This window comes from Ochotona princeps, chromosome 5 (genome assembly GCF_030435755.1).
Source record: "Ochotona princeps isolate mOchPri1 chromosome 5, mOchPri1.hap1, whole genome shotgun sequence".
In the NCBI taxonomy this organism is placed as follows: domain Eukaryota; kingdom Metazoa; phylum Chordata; class Mammalia; order Lagomorpha; family Ochotonidae; genus Ochotona; species Ochotona princeps.
The window spans coordinates 81,175,543-81,195,001 of NC_080836.1; the positions used below are offsets into that span (position 1 = coordinate 81,175,543).

At 38.0% G+C, this 19,459-nt stretch overlaps 2 protein-coding genes across 2 annotated transcripts in view; one reads left to right on the forward strand and one right to left on the reverse strand.

The window, feature by feature from the left end:
* Positions 1–9,962: 9,962 nt before the first annotated feature.
* On the forward strand, positions 9,963–15,821 carry FAM237A (family with sequence similarity 237 member A). Its single transcript, XM_012926026.2, has 3 exons — positions 9,963–10,124; positions 11,595–12,004; positions 15,426–15,821. Exons 2-3 carry the CDS (start codon positions 11,605–11,607, stop codon positions 15,557–15,559), a joined length of 534 nt encoding a protein of 177 aa, XP_012781480.2. The 5' UTR covers positions 9,963–10,124; positions 11,595–11,604; the 3' UTR covers positions 15,560–15,821.
* Positions 15,822–18,114: 2,293 nt separating this feature from the next.
* The window catches only part of DYTN (dystrotelin), a 55,113-nt gene continuing 53,768 nt past the window's right edge, over positions 18,115–19,459 (reverse strand). The window contains exon 15 of the mRNA XM_058664247.1: positions 18,115–18,218. Coding sequence (XP_058520230.1) covers positions 18,115–18,218 — 104 coding nt within the window. The remainder of the gene's footprint in view (positions 18,219–19,459) is intronic.

The following is a 19,459-nucleotide window of genomic DNA, read 5'->3' on the forward strand; positions in this document are numbered from 1 at the left end:
TGCTCCTAATACTCTCCCTGCCTTTAAATATGATGCAATTTGAGAATGTTTGCACACTGCTCAGGGTGTGGAACACGTGACTAGTGGTTCCAAGACTTCCAAGAAAGGGGAAAACGTGGTGTCTGGAAAGCTCCTGACAGTCATGGTTCTGGACATCGTTTGCTTGAGGGAACTGTGATTTAGATCAGAGATTGATTGTATTTGTAAACATGACTGTTCAAAAATGGACAGAGAAAGTGGACTTGGCCTGTCAGCAGATGCTCATGACTTCATTTCATTTGTTGCTCAATTTCCTCCCCTGTTAGAGGGGTTTATGTCTTCAGTGTTTCTCACAGGGAAGATGAGGAGGCTCTGATTGCTGGTGCTGCTAGTGTAGGTGACTAGCTGGCATCTTACTGGTCCTTAAATGGATCAGTGTACTGGTTCTAAGCAGGTGTCCGGGCACTTTGCTTGCTGGTTCCTGTTACCTAATGAGGAAGAAGTGCTATACCAGAAATCCGCAAAAAGTTGCCTCAAAATCCAATTTGTTTCTCTCCTGGGGATGATGTGCTAAGTTGGACATCAAATGCAGATGTTATATTTGAGAGGAAAGTGTCACTTTTCTGATGACTTTTTGTCAGGTATACATATAAGTTGAAAAACACTCACAAATTTACATATAAAAATTGTTAACTCTTCACTAAGATTTAATCAGCTTCTTGTGCCAGAACTCTGTTGGAACCTAGACATTCTCTGCATGTACAGCAAAATCTAGAAACTCCGGAGGATTCTGTGTATTAAAATAAAGGCATCAATGAGTGAACATCCTCATATGTGTGTTAGCTATGGCACTTAGTCCAAATATGCAAAGTTACATGGATTGGAGATCATTTGTATATAAACACACACACATATATATAGCCTATTATTTATTTTTAATAATATATAATTAGTATACTACATATGTAAGCATTTAATATATTATTTACATATTATTCATGTATTATATTCTAATATATCATCCCAAACCAACATGTATTATTGATATTATTATTTAGAAATACTCATTATTTGAATATATAATACATATATTAGAGTAGGTAACTTACTCATTAAATTCTCTCAGTATTTAATCTATAGACATATTAAGATTTAAGAAAACAAGAAGATAAGTAGCAAAGGGTTAGTACTTCTGGTTAAATTTGAAATTTATACCAGCTTTAATTATAATTTATTCCATCCATCATTTTCCAATAGCTACCATCATCTTGGTTAGTTAACAATTTAAGACCTGCCTCTCTGCCCCCAAAACCATTCCCAGCTACCTGGACGCAGTGCACTAGTCACTCCTGCTAGACTGGTTTTTTCCCAGGTTTGTTTGCATCTTTAAATGATCCTATAATCCAGTTGTAGCGTGTGAATTGCAAACCCATTGATGAGAATTATGGAGATGCTTTCCTTCCTTGCTGAAAAAGGGACAGACATGGCTGAGCTACAATGATTCTGCCTCTTGCCCCTTTTTCTGCCTAGAATGTACACATGACATAAAGAGCTACGGTCACCACTCTGTGAGTCCAAGAAAGGTCAGGAGAAATCACAGGCATGTAGGGACCGACATCCTCGAGAAACTGGAGCTCCAAGCAGCCACATATTTCCCGGCTTCTTATTAGATCTGAAAAATAAAGTTCCTTTTGTTTAAGCTACTGTAGTCAGATTTCCCATTGCTTGGAGTTTAGTGCATCCCTGGCCTATACACCATCTTCCAAAAAAAAAAAATATTTAAAACTGGCTTCTCATTTTCTAATGAATGAAGTTTCCAATCTCATTATTGAATAGAACTGCTTTTATCTAAAGGAGAAATCATTTTATACTTTCATACTTGGGATCCTCCTTTAAGATTATAGTCTTTCAATCAAAACCTCCGTTTCAAACACTGTCTATAATTACATAGAAGAAATATTTTCTTTCAACAAAAGCATAATTAACAAATGGAGCATGGGATGAAAAAACTGAATTGGCTAGCTGACATTTTTATTACATTGTGCCTATATATGACAAAAAATTCATCTAAGTAGTTTATTGACTCTCACTAGACTGGTTTTAGTTTCAAAGTGAGACTATACTCAGAAAAAATCCAACCAACATCAACAAATTGCTGTATGTGTGCTGGGCACAAAGGATGAGAATAGGCAAACTCTCGTAGTTGTTGGAGTGGAATCAGAATATGAAGAAACATGGAATGCATAGCAATCAGGACACCATAAGTGAATAGTGTTAAGTACGAACATTTTAGAAAACAGTGGAACCAATTCCCTTAGACATACACAAGATAAGGGAAAGGATTTTTTTTTCATTTTTTTATCCTCTGCGTCACACTGTAAAATATTTGCTACTCACATCATAAACTATTTCATACATTCAATATGTTCTCATTGTTCCTTTCAGATTTTTTTTTCCTTTTGGCAAAAGTTAATTGCACTGGTTGTGAATTCTACATGGTTCTCAGACATGTATTGAGATAGGAATTTTGTGTTTTGATACTCTATCATAAACAAACTTCAGGGAGAAATCAATATTGCTATTACTACTACTATCTTCATCATTGTGCCTGTGTCTACAAGCCAAATGGAAAAGATATCACTGTATTACATTGTAATCTTTTTTGAAAATGTGTGAGCCAAAAGAAAGGACAAATTGAGACAGTCATTACGTACGGTTGTCACACTTGATTGCTAAGGAGACTTCCGGGGATCAGTTGAAGCCTTGGCAAAGCCACAGAATCTCTATGGACTTTGCAATGTACTGGACAGAATGGGAATAACTTAAAAGGTGCCTCGGAAAGAAGTCTCCACTATACATATCCCAACTGCATCATTTTCAATTGGGCAAGCAGGACAAATACTTTTTCTGCTTTTTTAAAAAAAGGTTTATTTATTTATATTGCAAAGTCAAATATATAGAGAGAGGAGCAGAGACAGAGAGGAAGATCTTTAGTCCGATGATTTACTCCCTAAGTGGCCATAATGGCTGGAGCTGTGCCAATCCGAAGCCAGGAGTCAGGTGCCTCTCCTGGGTCTCCTACATAGATGCAGGGTCCCAAGGCTTTGGACTGTGCTCAACTGCTTTCCCAGGCCACAAGCAGGGAGCTGGGTGGGAAGCACGACTGCCGGGATTAGAACCGGTGCCCATATGGGATCCTGCAGCATTCAAGGCGAGGACTTTAGCCACTAGGCCACTGCGCTGGGCCCAGGACAAATATTAATGACTGTTTCTCTATCCACTAGTAATTTTCCTTTTCCACACGTTTTGGAATCAACATCAATATAGTCTGAATACTTCACTGCAACATGTCGTTAGGAATTTGATGACACTTAAACAGTGACTCATCCACTTTACCCCAATGGGCATTCCAGGAAATCATCCTTGTTTATTGCCATTTTCAAGTGATGCTAAAGCAAAAAGAATGAGAGAAAAATAATTATCCTAAGTGTTAAAGAAACACCTTGTTTTTAAAGGCTGTCCCATTATTTACAAATTAATGCAGTGCAAAAGGTGCAAACTACCTATATAACTGCTCTTGGATTTCATTAAAATTAATCAGAAGTCCTTTTTAATGTCTTTGAGAATTGCTTCAAGTGGCAAAAATCAGAAAATATGCCCATGGGACACATTCAGTTAATTGCGATTTACTTCTCAAATAGTTATTCTTAAGCCGCAGGCTGCAACTGCAGAACACTGAAGCAACTTGGATGAAAAAGCCAGTCAAACCAGTTACTTAGCATGATGTGCTTTTAAATGTCCCAATGTCCCATTGATGTCCTAAGTACTTTTTTTTAAAAGTAAGTCAGAATGATGATGGGATGAACTGAGAACAGGTACAAATTGTTACAATTGTTTTCTCCAGAAATTGAACTTACCGTACATTTTATACTAGTTGGTGTAGAAGAGGCAGCAGAGAAATTAGGGTAAACTACAGTGATGAAAACATAGTAACAGATATGTACGTGTTTGTATGTGCATAGTACTTGGATAAAGGATTGATGACAATGAATAAAGCTAAGTGTTTGAAACAGAACTGTGCTCTAAATCTTACCAGCTGGGTTACCCTTAGGAAAATCCCTTAAACTTAATAGCAAAATGGGGAAAATGGAGTATCAAAATGGTATTTTCCTTAGGATTACATTTAGACCATGTATATGAAAATAACATTTTGTAAAATGTTAGGTGTTAACCAGGTGTTAGTCATTACTGGAGATTCTAGTTTGTAAATACAAAAACGCTCGAATTGAGTATCCATATACATTCAAATGAGGGCAAAATATTGGAATGGTTTGATGGTGGCTATAGCATTTTCCTCTTGTAATTACCAAGCTGATAGTGATGTAAAAAATGCAAAAATTCCCCTTTCCTAAGAATCCCTGTAAACTGTCTTACTACACAGAAAAAGATAAAATATGTATTACAGCAGAGTAGGTAGTAATTAGAATCTTATTCTGAATAAACATACTTAAGAAAATGACTACTTAATTTTGAAGTGCAAGTTAGTAATTTGTGTCTATGAGAAGTATTTTGTCAAGGCATTATATTTTAGGGTATAAGTAAAACAGATTTGCTGAAAGTCAGCATTTCTAGTACTGAGTTATTATATTGGGGAGAAATATGATTTGAACAGATATCAGTACACTTACAAAAATTTGGTTGAGAATGCTTACTCTCACTGTTACGTGCTGTTCTTGGGGTTTGGCTTAGTGAAGAAGACAGTGTCAAAGATTCTTAGAGTACCTTGACTGGATATCCAGCTCCGAATCCCGGTTCCCATTTCCTGCTCATGTACGTCCTGGGAGGCAACAGTTGACTGATCAAGTATTTGGGCTCCTGCTGCCCACGTAGGAGACCTAGGAGACCTGGATTACTTTCCTAGCCCTAGCTTCAGACTGGCCCTGCCCAACACCAGTGCAGGCAATTGGAGAGAGAGCTAAGAGAGAGGACTGTGCTCTCTCTCCTCTCTCTCTGCCACCCCCCTCTCTCTCTGCTTCTTGGATTCTCTCCTAAGGTGTCTTTACTCTCAAATAAATAAAAAGCTTAAACATTTTTAAAAGAGCTGTCTAGCCTATATGATTGGGGCAGTGATATCATACGTCCTCAGCTCCTATAAAGATGATTAATCAGTTGTTTCAGATTTTTGAAAAAGGTGGGACTCAACTACGACTGCCTTTACAATCACTCCATTTCAGACACTCATTTCTGTAGTTGTGGTCTGGATTCAGAACACAGAAATCCTAGAATTTTCACCTATACAGTTTGAATCTTAAATCTCTGAGCAGAAACATCCTTCTTTCCATTATTCTTTTTACTTATCTTTGTTTCTACTTCAGTGAAACCTCTGTTTCTTCCATTTCCTTTCAGTCTTTCCATTCTGTGACCTCAAAATCATCTTTTTATCACCTACTTCTCCTGATGTCTTTGTATCTTTATTCTTCATCAGCATTGGTGAAACAAAACTCTAGCATTGAATCGATGCCATAAGGATCATTCTTCGTTCCATGCCCGATCAGATGAGCCTTGTAGTATAAACCAACCAGCCAACCCGACTGATGTTTGCCATGTACATATAGTACCATTCCAAGTGTTTTCTATGCAGGATCTTATTTCATCGTTATTTACCATGAAGATTTAATCTTAATTTATAAGCAACACAACTGTTTCACAGGCATAAAGCAACTTTACAAAGATTTACATCAATTTTAGTATATGTGCTGTCAAAGCGAGCACACAAAGCTTCATATCAAATTGAAGTTATTATCAATTATAAACATATTATTATTTAAAAGGAAAATGTCAAAAATCTACTTGCAATACCGCCCAAAGCTGACAGATACATCCTGATTTCAGCAGTGCTAAATGTACAAAAAGCGCATCATCTAAGAATGTATGAAATACGCTAAGTGATGGACGTACAGTGCAAACCCAGGCAGCTGGGATCTAGGGCATAATAATTTACCTTGTCAGGTTATTCTGCCCTGCAAAAAGAAGAAAAAAACCCACGTAACCATGCAAAGTCGATCACAAGTTTATGGTCTTCAACATTACCTGGGCTTTTCGTTCTGTTGATCAGTTTCTGTTTCTTTTTCTTATCCTTTCCTTCACTGCTTCCATGATTATTGCAAAGTATTTGTGCTCTACGTAGGCTCACTATTAAACACATACCCTCTTTCACTTTTGTGGGTGACTATGCAGCTTGAGAAAATTGAAGCCATTTGTCACAATTCACCTGAACTCCTGTTCCTGCATCTCCACACCACCTCTGAACGTAGCGCAAGCCCCAAGAACCCTTTTTCTCCACTCAAAGTAAGAGGGCTTATTTTCTCTCTCCTTCTGTTTGCTCCTTTCTATTCTCTTATTCCTACAACTTCTCACTTCCTCTAAACCTTAGCCTTCTTTCCTGATTTTCAACCCTTTCCTCCTTATTCCTTTGATACATATGACCAAGACTCAGCCTTCAAGCTTTTGTTTCAGTATTTTCCCTTTTCTGTTTTAACTTTCATAGATGGGGAGTGCTGCACAAATGCAGTCATCATTTCTTCACTTTCACCACTCCAATTTCTCCTTCCCAAATTGTCATACTAAATTTCCCTTAATATTCTTCTTAGTAAGCTAATTTTTTTTAGGTTTGAAGGAAAATTGTCTTTATTTTATTGACCCCCTTAATGGATTCTGTTTGGTGTGATTGATTTCTTCTTCCTTTCTAAGAAATCCTATTCCATTGACTCCCAAGGCACGATACCTTCTTAATTCTTCCTGTTTCACAACGCTGTAACCTCCCAGCTTCTATTCTCAGGCTGCTGTCAATTTCATTTTGCACATGGTTACATTTCTTCATGATGACAGAATCCCTAATCTACAGTTCTTTCTTGTGTCATGTATCTCAAATGTTTATCTCCATTTTCCATATCTTCAGTGTCTTAAACATCTCCATTTGGATATCATCTGTTTATATTTAACATGTTCAAAATAAAAATCTGGATTTTTCCAAAAGATTTATTTTCACTGGAAAGGTGGATTTATAGAAAGTGAATAGCTGCAATGATTCGAACTGAGCTACTCTGAAGCCAGGAGCCAAGAGCCATGAGCTTCAGCCTCCTACACTGGTGTAGGGTTCCAAGGTTTTGAGACATTCTCCACTTCTTTCCCAGGCCACAAGCAGGGAGCTGGATCAGAAATGTTGCAGCCAGGACCCAGTGGAGTAGCTGACACTTTAAGGTGGAGGATCTGCCATTTGAGTCATGGTGCTGGTTCCAAATTCTGCATTTTCCTTTCCAAAATTTAGTCCTCAAGCAATTTTCCCTCTCAACTGGTGTTAATTCCAAACTCACAGTTGCTCAGCCCTCAAAACTTGATATTATCTTTAATATCTTTTTCTTACACCTCATATCAAGTCTATGAATAAATCATTCTGCCATCAAAATATGTTGGGAATCTGATCACCAGACTTCTGTTACCACTTTTATCAATTCCATCATCATCTCACCTGAGATGGACGTCTATCTCCAGACCTTGTAGCTGGACGTCCTGCCTCATCCTTTGTTCCCTATCAGTCTTTACCAAGAAACCAGGTAGATTTCTGACTGCCTCTCTGACCTCATCTCTCACCACTATACCCTGGAAGCATTCTTCCCGCACTACACTTGTTGTGGTGCTGTTGTTGGCTCTCCCATTTCCTATTCCATCTAGAGCACTCTCTTGAGGACTCATCCTTTCACTTGGTTATCCTTTACTCAAATATCTCCTATTTAGGAAATGCTTCTCTTAACATTCTATATGAATTTCTCTTTTCTAATTCTGTTTTACGGTCTCTGAATGACTTTTTAAAATACATCTGACATATTACACACTTTTACCTTTGGGCATAAGAATGATAGAATGTCATTATTGATGCAAGCCTGGCACCACTTTCTAATTTAATTACTTAATTATATGCTTATTTCTGTAAACAGCAGTAAACTCCAGCACTCATTACAGAAATTAGAAGCATAAATCATTATATATGAGAGCATCTCAAAAAGTGTAGAAATAGAAGATTAAGCTTGCTTTGGTGCAAAAATTTTGAAATACATTTGTAGCTTTTACATTTTCCATGAAAATATTTAGTATCTTAGCTATATGTATGTATGTATGCACATCAGCCAATACTTATATATGCATTTAAATAGAATTCTTGAATTGAAATATAAATGTGTCTTTTTTCCCCTCCTCTCTCAACTAGGATGCAAGCTCTGTGAGTGTCAAGGACCTTGTAGGTTCCTTCTGTATACACAACAGCTGAAACAGCGCCTAACATAGAAGCACTTGAAAATGAAGCATTGTGTACTTACGTTTTTCAGCGTAATGTACCTATCAGTGTGTCCTCAACCAGCATTCACATCCTCATAGCTGATCTGCTTCCTCTGTCTACACTCCTTTCTTTCATCCTCAACTCAAACCTTCTGTGAGTCTTCTCTTTGTGCCAGCACCCTTGCTATCCTCTGCACTGTTGGACCGCATCACTATACAACTTCTTCCAGAAGTTGTACAGTCATCTGTTGCAAAATGCTTCTGTTCCCTCCCATCCGTTTCCAGTCTTCTGGTCTCTCCCCCCACCCCATTCTCTCCCTGTGCACACTGCTCTGGAGTGCCCTGTTTCTCTGACAATCTCCTCCAGAGTCCTTCAAGCTAAAGGAGCAAATCCAAGATCTCACCTTTGATCTTTCTCCACATTCCTAGGTGGTAAATGGAAATAGACATTGATGTGCTCAGTTCACACATGAGGAAGGTGCACTCGACCTGGTGGCGGGGGGGAACGTAAGAGCTTTTCCAGACAACTCATTACAGTTGCTTTTTCTTTTTCATTTCAGAAGGAAACTGGTGTTTCATGGCTTCAGCAAACCTCACTGTAAGATCTCATGACTGCTGTTGAAGGACTATACTATTGTTACAATATAGGGGAAACAGTTTAGGGGGAAGGGGAGGTGGAGACAGTGGAAGTGAAAATCCCTCAGCTGAAGAAACTGTACCATGAAAATAAGTGAAAGAAAGAAAGAAAGAGAAAGAAAGAAAAAAGAGGTGAAGGGAAAGAAAGATTAGTGCCATTCTGGAAGGTAATCATGAATATCATTGTGTTGGTACAAACACCTTCAGTTAAAGGAGATGACAAATGCTTTTGAGGACACTGAAGAGATTTTAAGTCAAAACCAGGAAATGTGCACAAAGGGAGGACTTAAGCTCAAGGCACTTTGGGTGTATTCCAGTGAAGGTGGACTCCAGGCACCGCAGAGCCTGGGAAAATGACAGGGCTGTCACCTAAGATATGAACTATGAGGCCAGAATCAAGGAGGTTCCTCTCTATCTCCTTTGATCTAAAGCAGTGACCCTGCTGGGAAATCTGAAGCGAAGTGTTGGGTAGAATGCTGCTGGCAACCACCCAGGCTGAATAAAGTGGGGGGTCTCATGGCAGCAGGAACTCCCACCCAAACATCTTGAGAAAGTACTTTACTCCCTCACAACTTTTGGGTTGCCAAGGGATGTGGAGCATGGGGATACCAATTTCCTTCCTCAGATTCCCAAATTCCAGAAACTTCGTTCACATCCTGTTCTCAGATGTGTCATATGTGGGCAGTCGGCACCTAGGCAGCCCCACTGTCCCCCAACTGGGCTTGCAGTTGGCCCCCAACTTTGGAAGTCCCTCCTGCAGCGTTACAGCTCCGGCCAAGTCACACGGAAGCTCAAATTCGCGGGAGGAACTGTGCCTATGGGTCAGGGTCAGCGAGGGTTTGCTGAGGCCACGCCTGCATGTTTCCTGACAGGAAATCCTATAGTGTTGTGAAGTGGACTTGGAGGCGCGGGGTGGCAGCATTCCCAGGCGCTTTGACGTAGACTACACGAGGCACGGGACACTCCCACTGCATAAGAGGAGGCACAGCAGCGCTGGGGACTCGGCAGCGGGGTACAGCCACCAGCTCCGGGAGCAGCCCAAGCACCGGCTCTCCCACTGACTCTCCACGCGCTCCAGAGGCAACCGTCTCAGCGCATTCGAGGGAATCCCTAGAGGTCCGGAGTGCTTACAAAGAGGCATCTTCCTGCAACCCAGGAGCATAACACAGCGTGAGGCGGTGAGTGGGGTGCAAAGGGTAGAATGGGTCCGTGGCAGCTCCGCCCAGAGGACGGTGAGACCTCGGAGCCAGGTGCCTCATTAAAAGTCCCCAAGAACGGCGCGCGGCCCCTATGGGGCTCGTGGAGGTCCCCAGGGTTAAGGAACTGCCCAGGCAGGAGACAATCTTTCCCCAAAAGAACTGAGCCCAAGGAACTCTCCTGTGAGTGAGGATTGAGTTCCGGACAGCACCAACTTCAACACCCAGGACAGTGTCCCGCCCGGTCCGACCCCGCCCTTGGTTGTCTACATCTCGGAACTGCTTGGGTGTAACAGCCCTGGAGGAAAAGCAACTTTCCGGGGGGGGGGGGGGGAGGAGTATCTGATATTTTGATAAATACAGAATATAAAATATTTTAATATCTTAGCTGAGAAAAGAAAAAAAATAAATGCGATTTTGTTCAAGATAATATGTAGTGAGAAATCGAATACTTTTGTGTTTCAAATACATTATTTGAAATAGGAGTGTGAATATTCAGAGTTCCTGAAATATTTATTTAATAGTGCCTCAGTACATCTTGCTACTCCGCATAACAGAAAGATCCCATACTGTTGTATTATCATTAAATGCTCCAGTGGAAACAGAGTTCCATATTTCCACCTTTGTCTTCATGTACTAACATATAAATGTTTGGGAACAGAACATAAATTGAAATTAACCCATATACGACGTTCCTAGGTTTTCTTTATGTAAGATCTGTTTAAGTGTGCTAAGTATTTTGGATAGTCTGTGAGCAGTCAGACTACCCTTGCTTTCTGGGGAAAAAACCGATTATCTAAGTGATTATTTTCAGGATGTAACACGTCATTGCACTTGTAACATAAAAATAATTTCAGGTGGTAATATAGATGCCCTGATTTTATGGTAATAGGCAGTGAGACTAGTCAAAAATGACCTTAAGACCTTTGGGAGCCAAAGTAAGAAAAGAGAATTTTAAAAGTGTTACATTCATGAAAAAAATTTAAGTGATAGCAAAATGTCTACTGACTCGACCCAAATGGGCTGAATATTTTCCTGTAATTCTCACATATATTCATCTTTACCTTTAGCACACTGTTTCTTTTTATTATAATATTTTATAATCATAATGCCTTTGTTAAAAAGTTGAAAGACACTGTAAATAGGAAAGCATCATTCCTCTGCACCAGCAAAACCTTGTTTTGCCAATTCACCTTACAAAAGATCACAACTTAGGAATAAATATCTCTCAGCTGGTAAGTCTTAGTTTTATATTCACTACCTGTCTTGGGAATGAGTCATTTTAGCTAGAACCGGACTTGTTGGATGATAAGTAGGATAGAATCTTTTTTCCTGCTTGGTGCCTACGATGTGTTGCATTTGCTGGGACCAACGATCTTAAGGGCAATTTTATTTTCTGTACTCCATGGAACACAAGCAGGGACTGATGTGAGATGTTTCCATCCTGTGCAGTTTCAGGGCCATGGCTGATCCTGGGATCCACCGCCCCTTGAGCCTAACCTGCTCCCTGCTCATTGTGGGAATGTGCTGTGCACCTCCTTTCTTCTGTCACAGCCAGACAGACCTCCTGGCTCTTCACCAAGCTGATCCTCAGTGCTGGGAATCCTCCTCAGTGCTTCTCCTGGAAATGCGAAAGCCTCGCATTTCCAACACTGTTTCAGGCTTCTGGGATTTTATGATCTACCTGAAGTCATCTGAGAACTTGAAGCATGGGGCTCTGTTTTGGGATCTGGCCCAACTCTTCTGGGACATCTATGTGGACTGCGTGCTTTCAAGGAACCATGGCTTAGGAAGGAGGCAGTTGACTGGAGAGGAAGAGAAAATCCCAGCAGCACAGCCACAGCACACAGGGAGTAAACAAGGTGGTCAGTTCCAGCTGCCCTGTCTTTTCAAAAGATCATTCAAGTATGAATGTGTTGGATTGTGAGGAAGAGGGAAACAGCATGGGGGTAATCCGGCATCACCTATAGGTCTCTACAGGAGTGAACCAGGAACACACATGATGAGACCATAAGAAACATTTCCTTTAGCATTTTATAGTAGCAGCTTATATAAACCTGTCCTCACCCTCATACTTTTAGTGGCATAAAGGAGAAATCAGAGAAACAATAAGAACAAGTATGTTCCTAAAACACAACAGAAAGGTAGAAAGAGCTTCTCTGAGATCAATATTAATTTTTAAGATTAACTTGAACACTGGTAGTCATAACCTAAGGCTTACTCACTTTGGGGTTGGGGGTCTTCCAGCACACAGATTGTTTTTTCCCCCTCTTAAACCGGAAGAACGAACCATATTGTTTTCATTGTTTAAATGGAGAGGCATCCTGAGATGCAGTTAGCTGCTGAGTAGCAAGAACAATCTGCTGTTTGCAGATTCAAACCTTGTTGAGTTTTTGCATGAAGCAGGTATAAGTCATTAATATCAGCAAGCTGAGTAATTAGTTTTTTTGTAAGTCTAAACTTCCTACAAATTTATATAGTCTTCTCTGGAATTATGTAATAAATATTCCTCTTCGAATTGGAATGAGTGAGCCCCGTAAGCAAGTGAGGAGATGCCTGGGCCCTACTCATACTGTCTTTGTTATTTTTGTGGTGTCATTTGAACAAATTAAATTCCAGGTCTGAGAGCAAGGGCTTATATATAGTAGTAATCCACTAGAATTATTTATGTGCCAGTGGAAAATGAAGGCATAACTGCTTTTTACATTTGATCATGAAAATTGTTATGAATTCCTGTAATCTCTCTTATCAAAACAGGAAACAATGATAACAGCTATCATTGACTTTTTCTAAGTTACTGATGAACATTTGCGTAACTGGTTTGTTTTACTCTCAGAAAATAAAAGTGATTGTCTAACCCATTACAACAGAAAATCCATTGTTATATACAGATAAGTTTTTTTATTTTATATGTATTATTTTATTCTAAGCCAGTTTCAACTCTAGAAAATAAATTCTGTCAACTTTGCTGTTTAAAATGGAAATTCAAAATGCAAGTGTAAAACTGTTTTGAGCAGCGGCTGCTTTGGTATCAGCATCATATAAAGCCTGCATTTGTATTTACTTCTCTACAGCAAGGGTAATCTGTAGGGTCTTTCCCCACTGCTCCCATTCATGTTTAACTGTTGTAGCTAAACAATCACCAACATAGCTTTTGGTATCTTTCACGCACTGAAAAGTCTAAGGGAATGTCTTCAGAATATCTATGGTATGGTCAGTTTAAACAGAAAATAGTTACATGTTTGTTATTAATCATATGCATGTGTATGTGTCTGTGTGTGTAATCTTTACCCAAGGAAACGTCAGACTTAGAAACCACTTTATCCACCTTGCTGCAAAGTTGCTATGGACTCAACTGGTCCACAAACTTTAGAGAGAGTTGTTGCGCAAGCGGCCGAGTAGCAGAGGCAAACATTTCACTTTATCCATATTACTTTAATACTCAACAAAACAATTGTTTATAGATCAAAATTCAATGTGTTTGGTATAATCACAAAGAAAATTTTGGGTCAAGAAGATATCATAGCCATAAGTCAGATAGCTGGAAGAACATGGAGCTCTCAAGAGGCTTCATAAATTTCCAGTGGTTCAACAGGACTCTGGGTGTATCTGCAAGGATTCTCTGATAACGGTTTCTTTTGTTCCTGGGAGTAACATGTTACAAGTTGGAAAGGGGTGAGTGTTAAGAGGGGTTTGTCCCTGCCTTTCTCAGGAAAATCACATTATTGGGGGCCAAAGGGAAGAGTAACTGAAATAAGTAACTATACAATATGTGACGAGTCCTTGTTATTTTGGACATCTTCAAAAGAATAGTTAAAATTGTGAGATATCCCTATAAAAATTACTCAAAACAGAAAACATATAATTTTATATATATAAAGTGTCCTATTTATTTATATTAGGTCAGCAAATACTAGACATATCAAACAACTATGTAACCTTTGTTAAGTTCATCAGTATAGTTAGCCCTCTCAATGCATTTTTATAATCTAAACAAAAAGAAAGGTATGCAAAGAGGTAGGTATCTCATAAAATCTCTTAATGTACTAATATTCTCTGATTCTATTAGAAAGAATGAAAGACATTTGTTTAAATATAGACAAAAATGTTGATTGAGCTGGATGATGCAATGGACACTGTGTCTATTTATAATAATGATAAGTAAGAAGGGAGGAAGACCAGAAATCAGATTTCCAGCAAATCCAAGAACTGAAGACATCATTATAAGAAAGGACTGTAAGTATCTTTGATATTTAGTCCAGGAAGATATGAGCTAAAGCTGAATAAAACATATACATGGGTTAAATTCTGCTGAATTATGTATGAAGAGAAAAAGCCAAAGACTGACTCAGGAAAGAACATGCACAGGCAACTCCCAAAGACAAAACAAGTGGTTAACAAGATTAACTTATGGGTTAGTAAAGACCTCAGGAAAACATGAAAAGATTTTAAAGTACATCACTGTGTAAAAATTGATAATAACTTCCTGGGGGAAAAAATCCAACTCTTCTTTTAAGAAAGACAGAAAATTCTTTCTTTCTGTTCCTTGCAGGTTGTATGTTCTGGAAAGTATTGGAGTTATTGTTTTCCTCCTTCATGAGAGAAAAATTGAGGTTTATGATCTGATGGTGTGTAACTAGCTGGCAAATATTTATGGTGCTTATTTGTAAACATAAAATATCAGAGAAAGCAATGCTTTAAAACAAATAGTTAGACTCACATGCTTCATTTTCTCCTTTACTCAACTCCATGAAATTTCCTAAACAAACTGCTCAACAATTACTCATGTAACAAGCATAAGAAACATTTGGAGACATAGTCCCATGATGCGTTACAAGGCTTTTAATTGCAATGTTGTTTACAGTGATAGGGAATGTGGAAGCTTCCTGGATGTCCTATAATAGCGCAGTTATGACAATCTATGGTATAAGGTGTGTGTGTGCAATATACTACAATCATAAATGGAATATTATGTGTGTTTTACAAGTTTTCGCTATGTTTATATGTTGAGATATTATAAGGAAAATTTTAATTTTATTTATGTATATTTTAATTCATTTCGCTGATAGTGAATATATTTAAGATAATTGATCTAATTTTGACTATATGACAAAATATTATAGGACATAAACTTGTACTGAAAATTTACATTAATAAATTTATGTGAAATTTTGATGGTAGAATGGCAGAAACATCTAACTCTTAGGAAACAGTTTATTGTGATTTCAGAAATTTGAAAATAATTTGGTGACTTTATGAATTTTTTTCTTTTTCTGTTTTCAGGTACATTTTCTCAGCTGCCAAGAACGCTTTTCCTAAAGAAGAAAGAATTGATTCAAGATCTGATAAACATGCATGCGCACAGAAGTGGGTCTAGATTCATTGGGAAAACAAAGCTGGAGATAAAAAGAAAATAAACCTGTTACTGAACCTTTACTTATTTTAAATGGTGACAATTCCCAGAAATGAATATTAAGCCAAATTCTCTGATAGCATTCATTTGAAGCTTCATTCTTTAGGCTGCTATCATATAATTTCAAATTGTGACTAATCACCAGGGTATCTCATTGTCTAAAAGAGTTAAGTATCTTCAAAGGTGACTTTGATGATACGTTTTGCGATCTTGACACTGTCAACAAGCTAGAGCACCGTACATTTAACTTGGATTGTAATACAACTTCTAAGCCATTGCTTATGCATAGGCACACAAGGGGAGACGTCTTTCACCACCAGTTACCCTGTGGTCTGTGATACCTGCATCTTGTCTGATAATAGAGTGAAGCAAAAGACAAAACAAAAGAAACTGACAAGTAAAGTAGTCATTTAATGGAAAAAAAAAAATAAAAGCTCTGAACCCTAAACAATGCTACTGGAATCTCTTTATTTCAATATCTAACGTTACCACTAGTCATGTCTCAATTGCGATAAGTAGAAAATCTTTCCCAATTAACATATTTCCTATTTGACTAAATATTAAACTTTAATAAGTTGTTAAACTTAGCATTGAAAAATAAAATAAAAGCAAAGTAATAGGATCGTAAGATCAAATTTACAAATACTTTTTATTTGAAAAGTGATTAAACTGGAATGAGGTTCATAGATGAGAAGTCCAACTTCCAAAATTGCTGGTGTTCCAGACACCGTGCTATTTTTTAATCTCTGTTCCCATCCCAATGGTTGACAGAAAGCTTGAATTTCAGGTATGTCAGCACTTTCCAGGTCAAAAAGAAGTCTCTCTCTGTGTTTTCATTGAAGGTCTAGGGTCCTTCTTACACAGGAACTCTTATCTAAAGGGCTTTTGTCAGAGGACTCAATTTTTTCTGTGAGGTTTAGCAATAAAGGCAGAAGGCTTGCGCAGAGCTGGGCAAGAAGGAGGCTCAGCTCTCACTGGCAGCTGGCTGTGAGAGTGAGCACAGAAAAAATCTTCACCTTTTCACTATCTTGTTTCCCAAGGTTTGTAATTTTTGTGTTTGTGCCCTTTTTATGTTTTTCATAACATTCTTTAACACCATCACATAAACACGTGAATTCTTATAAAGATATCAGGCTCAGCTTGCAAAAGAGACTGTCCGTTTCTTCTCCCTTAATGGTACACTGCAGCAAAAGTGGTCAATGTTTTTCTGAAAAGAGATCAGACGGTAAAAAATATATATATAGTCTTTGCGGGCCCTCTTGTGTCTGGGGAAACCTATCATTTCTGCTTTGGTAGAACAAATGCAACTACCACAATACAGAAATGAAAGAGTATGTCTGTGTGGCAATAAAAATTTGTGTACCAAAGTTTGAATTCATACAAATTTCAGGTTTTCTAAATATTCTTTTGGCTTTATCAATCATTGTTTAATCGTAATGGTCATTCTTTGTTCACAGTCTAAAACAGCAGCTGAGTACAATTTGTCCCATGAGTTATGGTTTGCTGGAACAATCAAACTTGCAAGGAACAAGCTGGGATGAAGTAACAAAGAGATTGAATATATTAAACAAAACCAAAGTGAAAAATTTATTATAGATTGATAATCAAATAAAAATATTAGGATAAGATTGAAGAGGAATAAGCCTAGTCCTCATCCTATCTGATTCATTTGCAAACAATACTACAGATTAAAGATAATAGAAATAAAAAGCTACAGCCTCTCTGAATGTAACAGGAACTTCAGATAAAGAAAATAGGCATAGCAATATGCATTGGGAAACATCAGACAGTAATAGTTAGAGTACTGGTCCAGGAGCTGGGTTCCAATGCCAGCTTCTTCAAGCACTAGTGAAATGATTTTGGATAAGCTATTGAAACTCTATTTCAGTTTTCTCATAAAATGGGACATCCACTTCCTAGGCTAAGAGGGTTAAATTAGTTGGTACCTGCAAAATATCCAGAAATAAAGTGCTCAACTACTCATAATTGTTAGTTATTACTTTGAACAGTATCAAGTTAAACATCTATTAATCTAATCTGCCACTCAAGGATAACACAAAGCTGGTTGAGATGATCAAATGTAGGGTTTCACAGAGACACACTCACAGCATTTGAAAAATGTGAAGAAATAGGTTCATTCAGATGAGATTGTTAAGAAGTAGCAGGGAGGTACCTGTCTACTCTGCATCTTGTTTTGCCCAGTTGGAACATCTTACATAGTAAAGTACAATATCATAATTTGGAAAGTGACATTGGTGTAAATCAGTTTTTGTTCAGATTTCATCAGTTTTACAGAGATCAAACTCTGTGTGTATGTGTCTGTCTGTCTACTTAGTTCTTTGCCAAATACCCAGGCAGAAAATTAAATAATCAACTCAGTGAAATTAAAAAAAAAAACTAAAATACATGAATTAGCCAATTAAAATTAAGGCTTCTCTTTCCATAGTTCACACCAAATAATTGGTAGGGAAGTAGGGAAGAAGACTTAATCCTTTCAATACCGATCTGGAAAATGAATTTTGTTATCACAACCAGGAGCGTTTGAGACTGGACTTCTTTTCACTTCAACTTGGGTAAGGTGATTTGATCCATAAGGGCAGAAAAGGCCCTGCAAACCCGTTCAGCTGCTCCATACAAGTCAGTGTTTTCCAAAGACTGTGGACCTGAAACCCACAAACAGGAGAGTTTTTCAGAGGAATGAACCTGTGGATTCTCAAGCAGATTTGCACAAAACTCCCTTACAAAGAACTGCCCTGCATTGCTCCTCAGCTCCCTAAGCCAACTGGCACACATGAAGGTTCTCATTCATTGTGATCAATACTACGAAGACAGATAGGTTATGGATCTTCTCTCATGGCTCCTGGCGCTTCTGAGGAACAGGTGAGAAGGTTGGAGGGCAAGATGATGAATTTATATTTGGGAAACTGTGTACTTTGAGATTTTGCTCCATGGATGAATACATAGCATTATGTTGTGTGTGTGTCACCTCAGAAAGGCTTATTTTGTTAGTTACATAACTTTCAGCTACATCATTTATATGGTGGCTCAATCTTTGCTGCTTTCTGCTGAACCTAACAGGAAAGAAATCAGTATCAGGTTATTTTTAGTCCACACTTCCTCTAACACTGCTCCCCAGCTATAAGGTCCTTGAATAAATCATATTTTTGTTGTTTGACTAAACACCTTGTCTATAGGCAAAATGTTCTCAGATACTTGTTTCTCAATCAAAAAGATAAAAATTAAAAATGCAGCAATAAAGAAACAGAGAAGCAATATTACATTTCATTTACGTGAATTTTTCAAATTCAGTTGATTTATGTTTTAACTCCAGTCCTTCATAATGTTAAAAAGCTATACAAACAAAAGCATCTAGTACCTATTATATTGCTAGGTATATATTTGGAGTTCAATATAATAAGATCAGAATTAATATGCCGATAGAAGCCAAATGAGGTAATAAATGCCATACCTGTGAAATGGGAAGTCCAGAGGAAATCACAATGACAAAATTATTCAATTACATGCAGCAAAAACTCTGTCTAACCTATGAATAATTTAGGATGAGATAAGACTACAAGAATGATGATGTAGAGTATACAAAGTATTAGGTTGTCTTGTCTATGATTATTCTTTGAAACTGAAAACTGAGCCCTTTGTACTTTTGTTACAATTATGAATTAAGCAAACCAATATTTATTGTTGTATGTATTCTTTACTGAAATCTCTCAACTGAGCTCCAGATTATACACCATTTTTGTCTCTGTGATGTCTTCATATATGTCTCTTATGCAAATCACACTTTATATTTTCAGAATAGGGTTCCTGATTTGCCACTTCCTTTCCCCATTGCGTTAGGAGGGGCATCACCTGCAGAGGCTAACACCGTGCCCCTTACCAAGATTAC

Coding starts and splice junctions, on each gene's coding strand:
- FAM237A (XM_012926026.2), top strand. CDS start 11,605: ATGGCTGATCCTGGGATCCACCGCCCCTTGAGCCTAACCTGCTCCCTG. Junction 12,005..15,425: donor GCACACAGGGAGTAAACAAG/GTGGTCAGTTCC, acceptor TTCTGTTTTCAG/GTACATTTTCTCAGCTGCCA.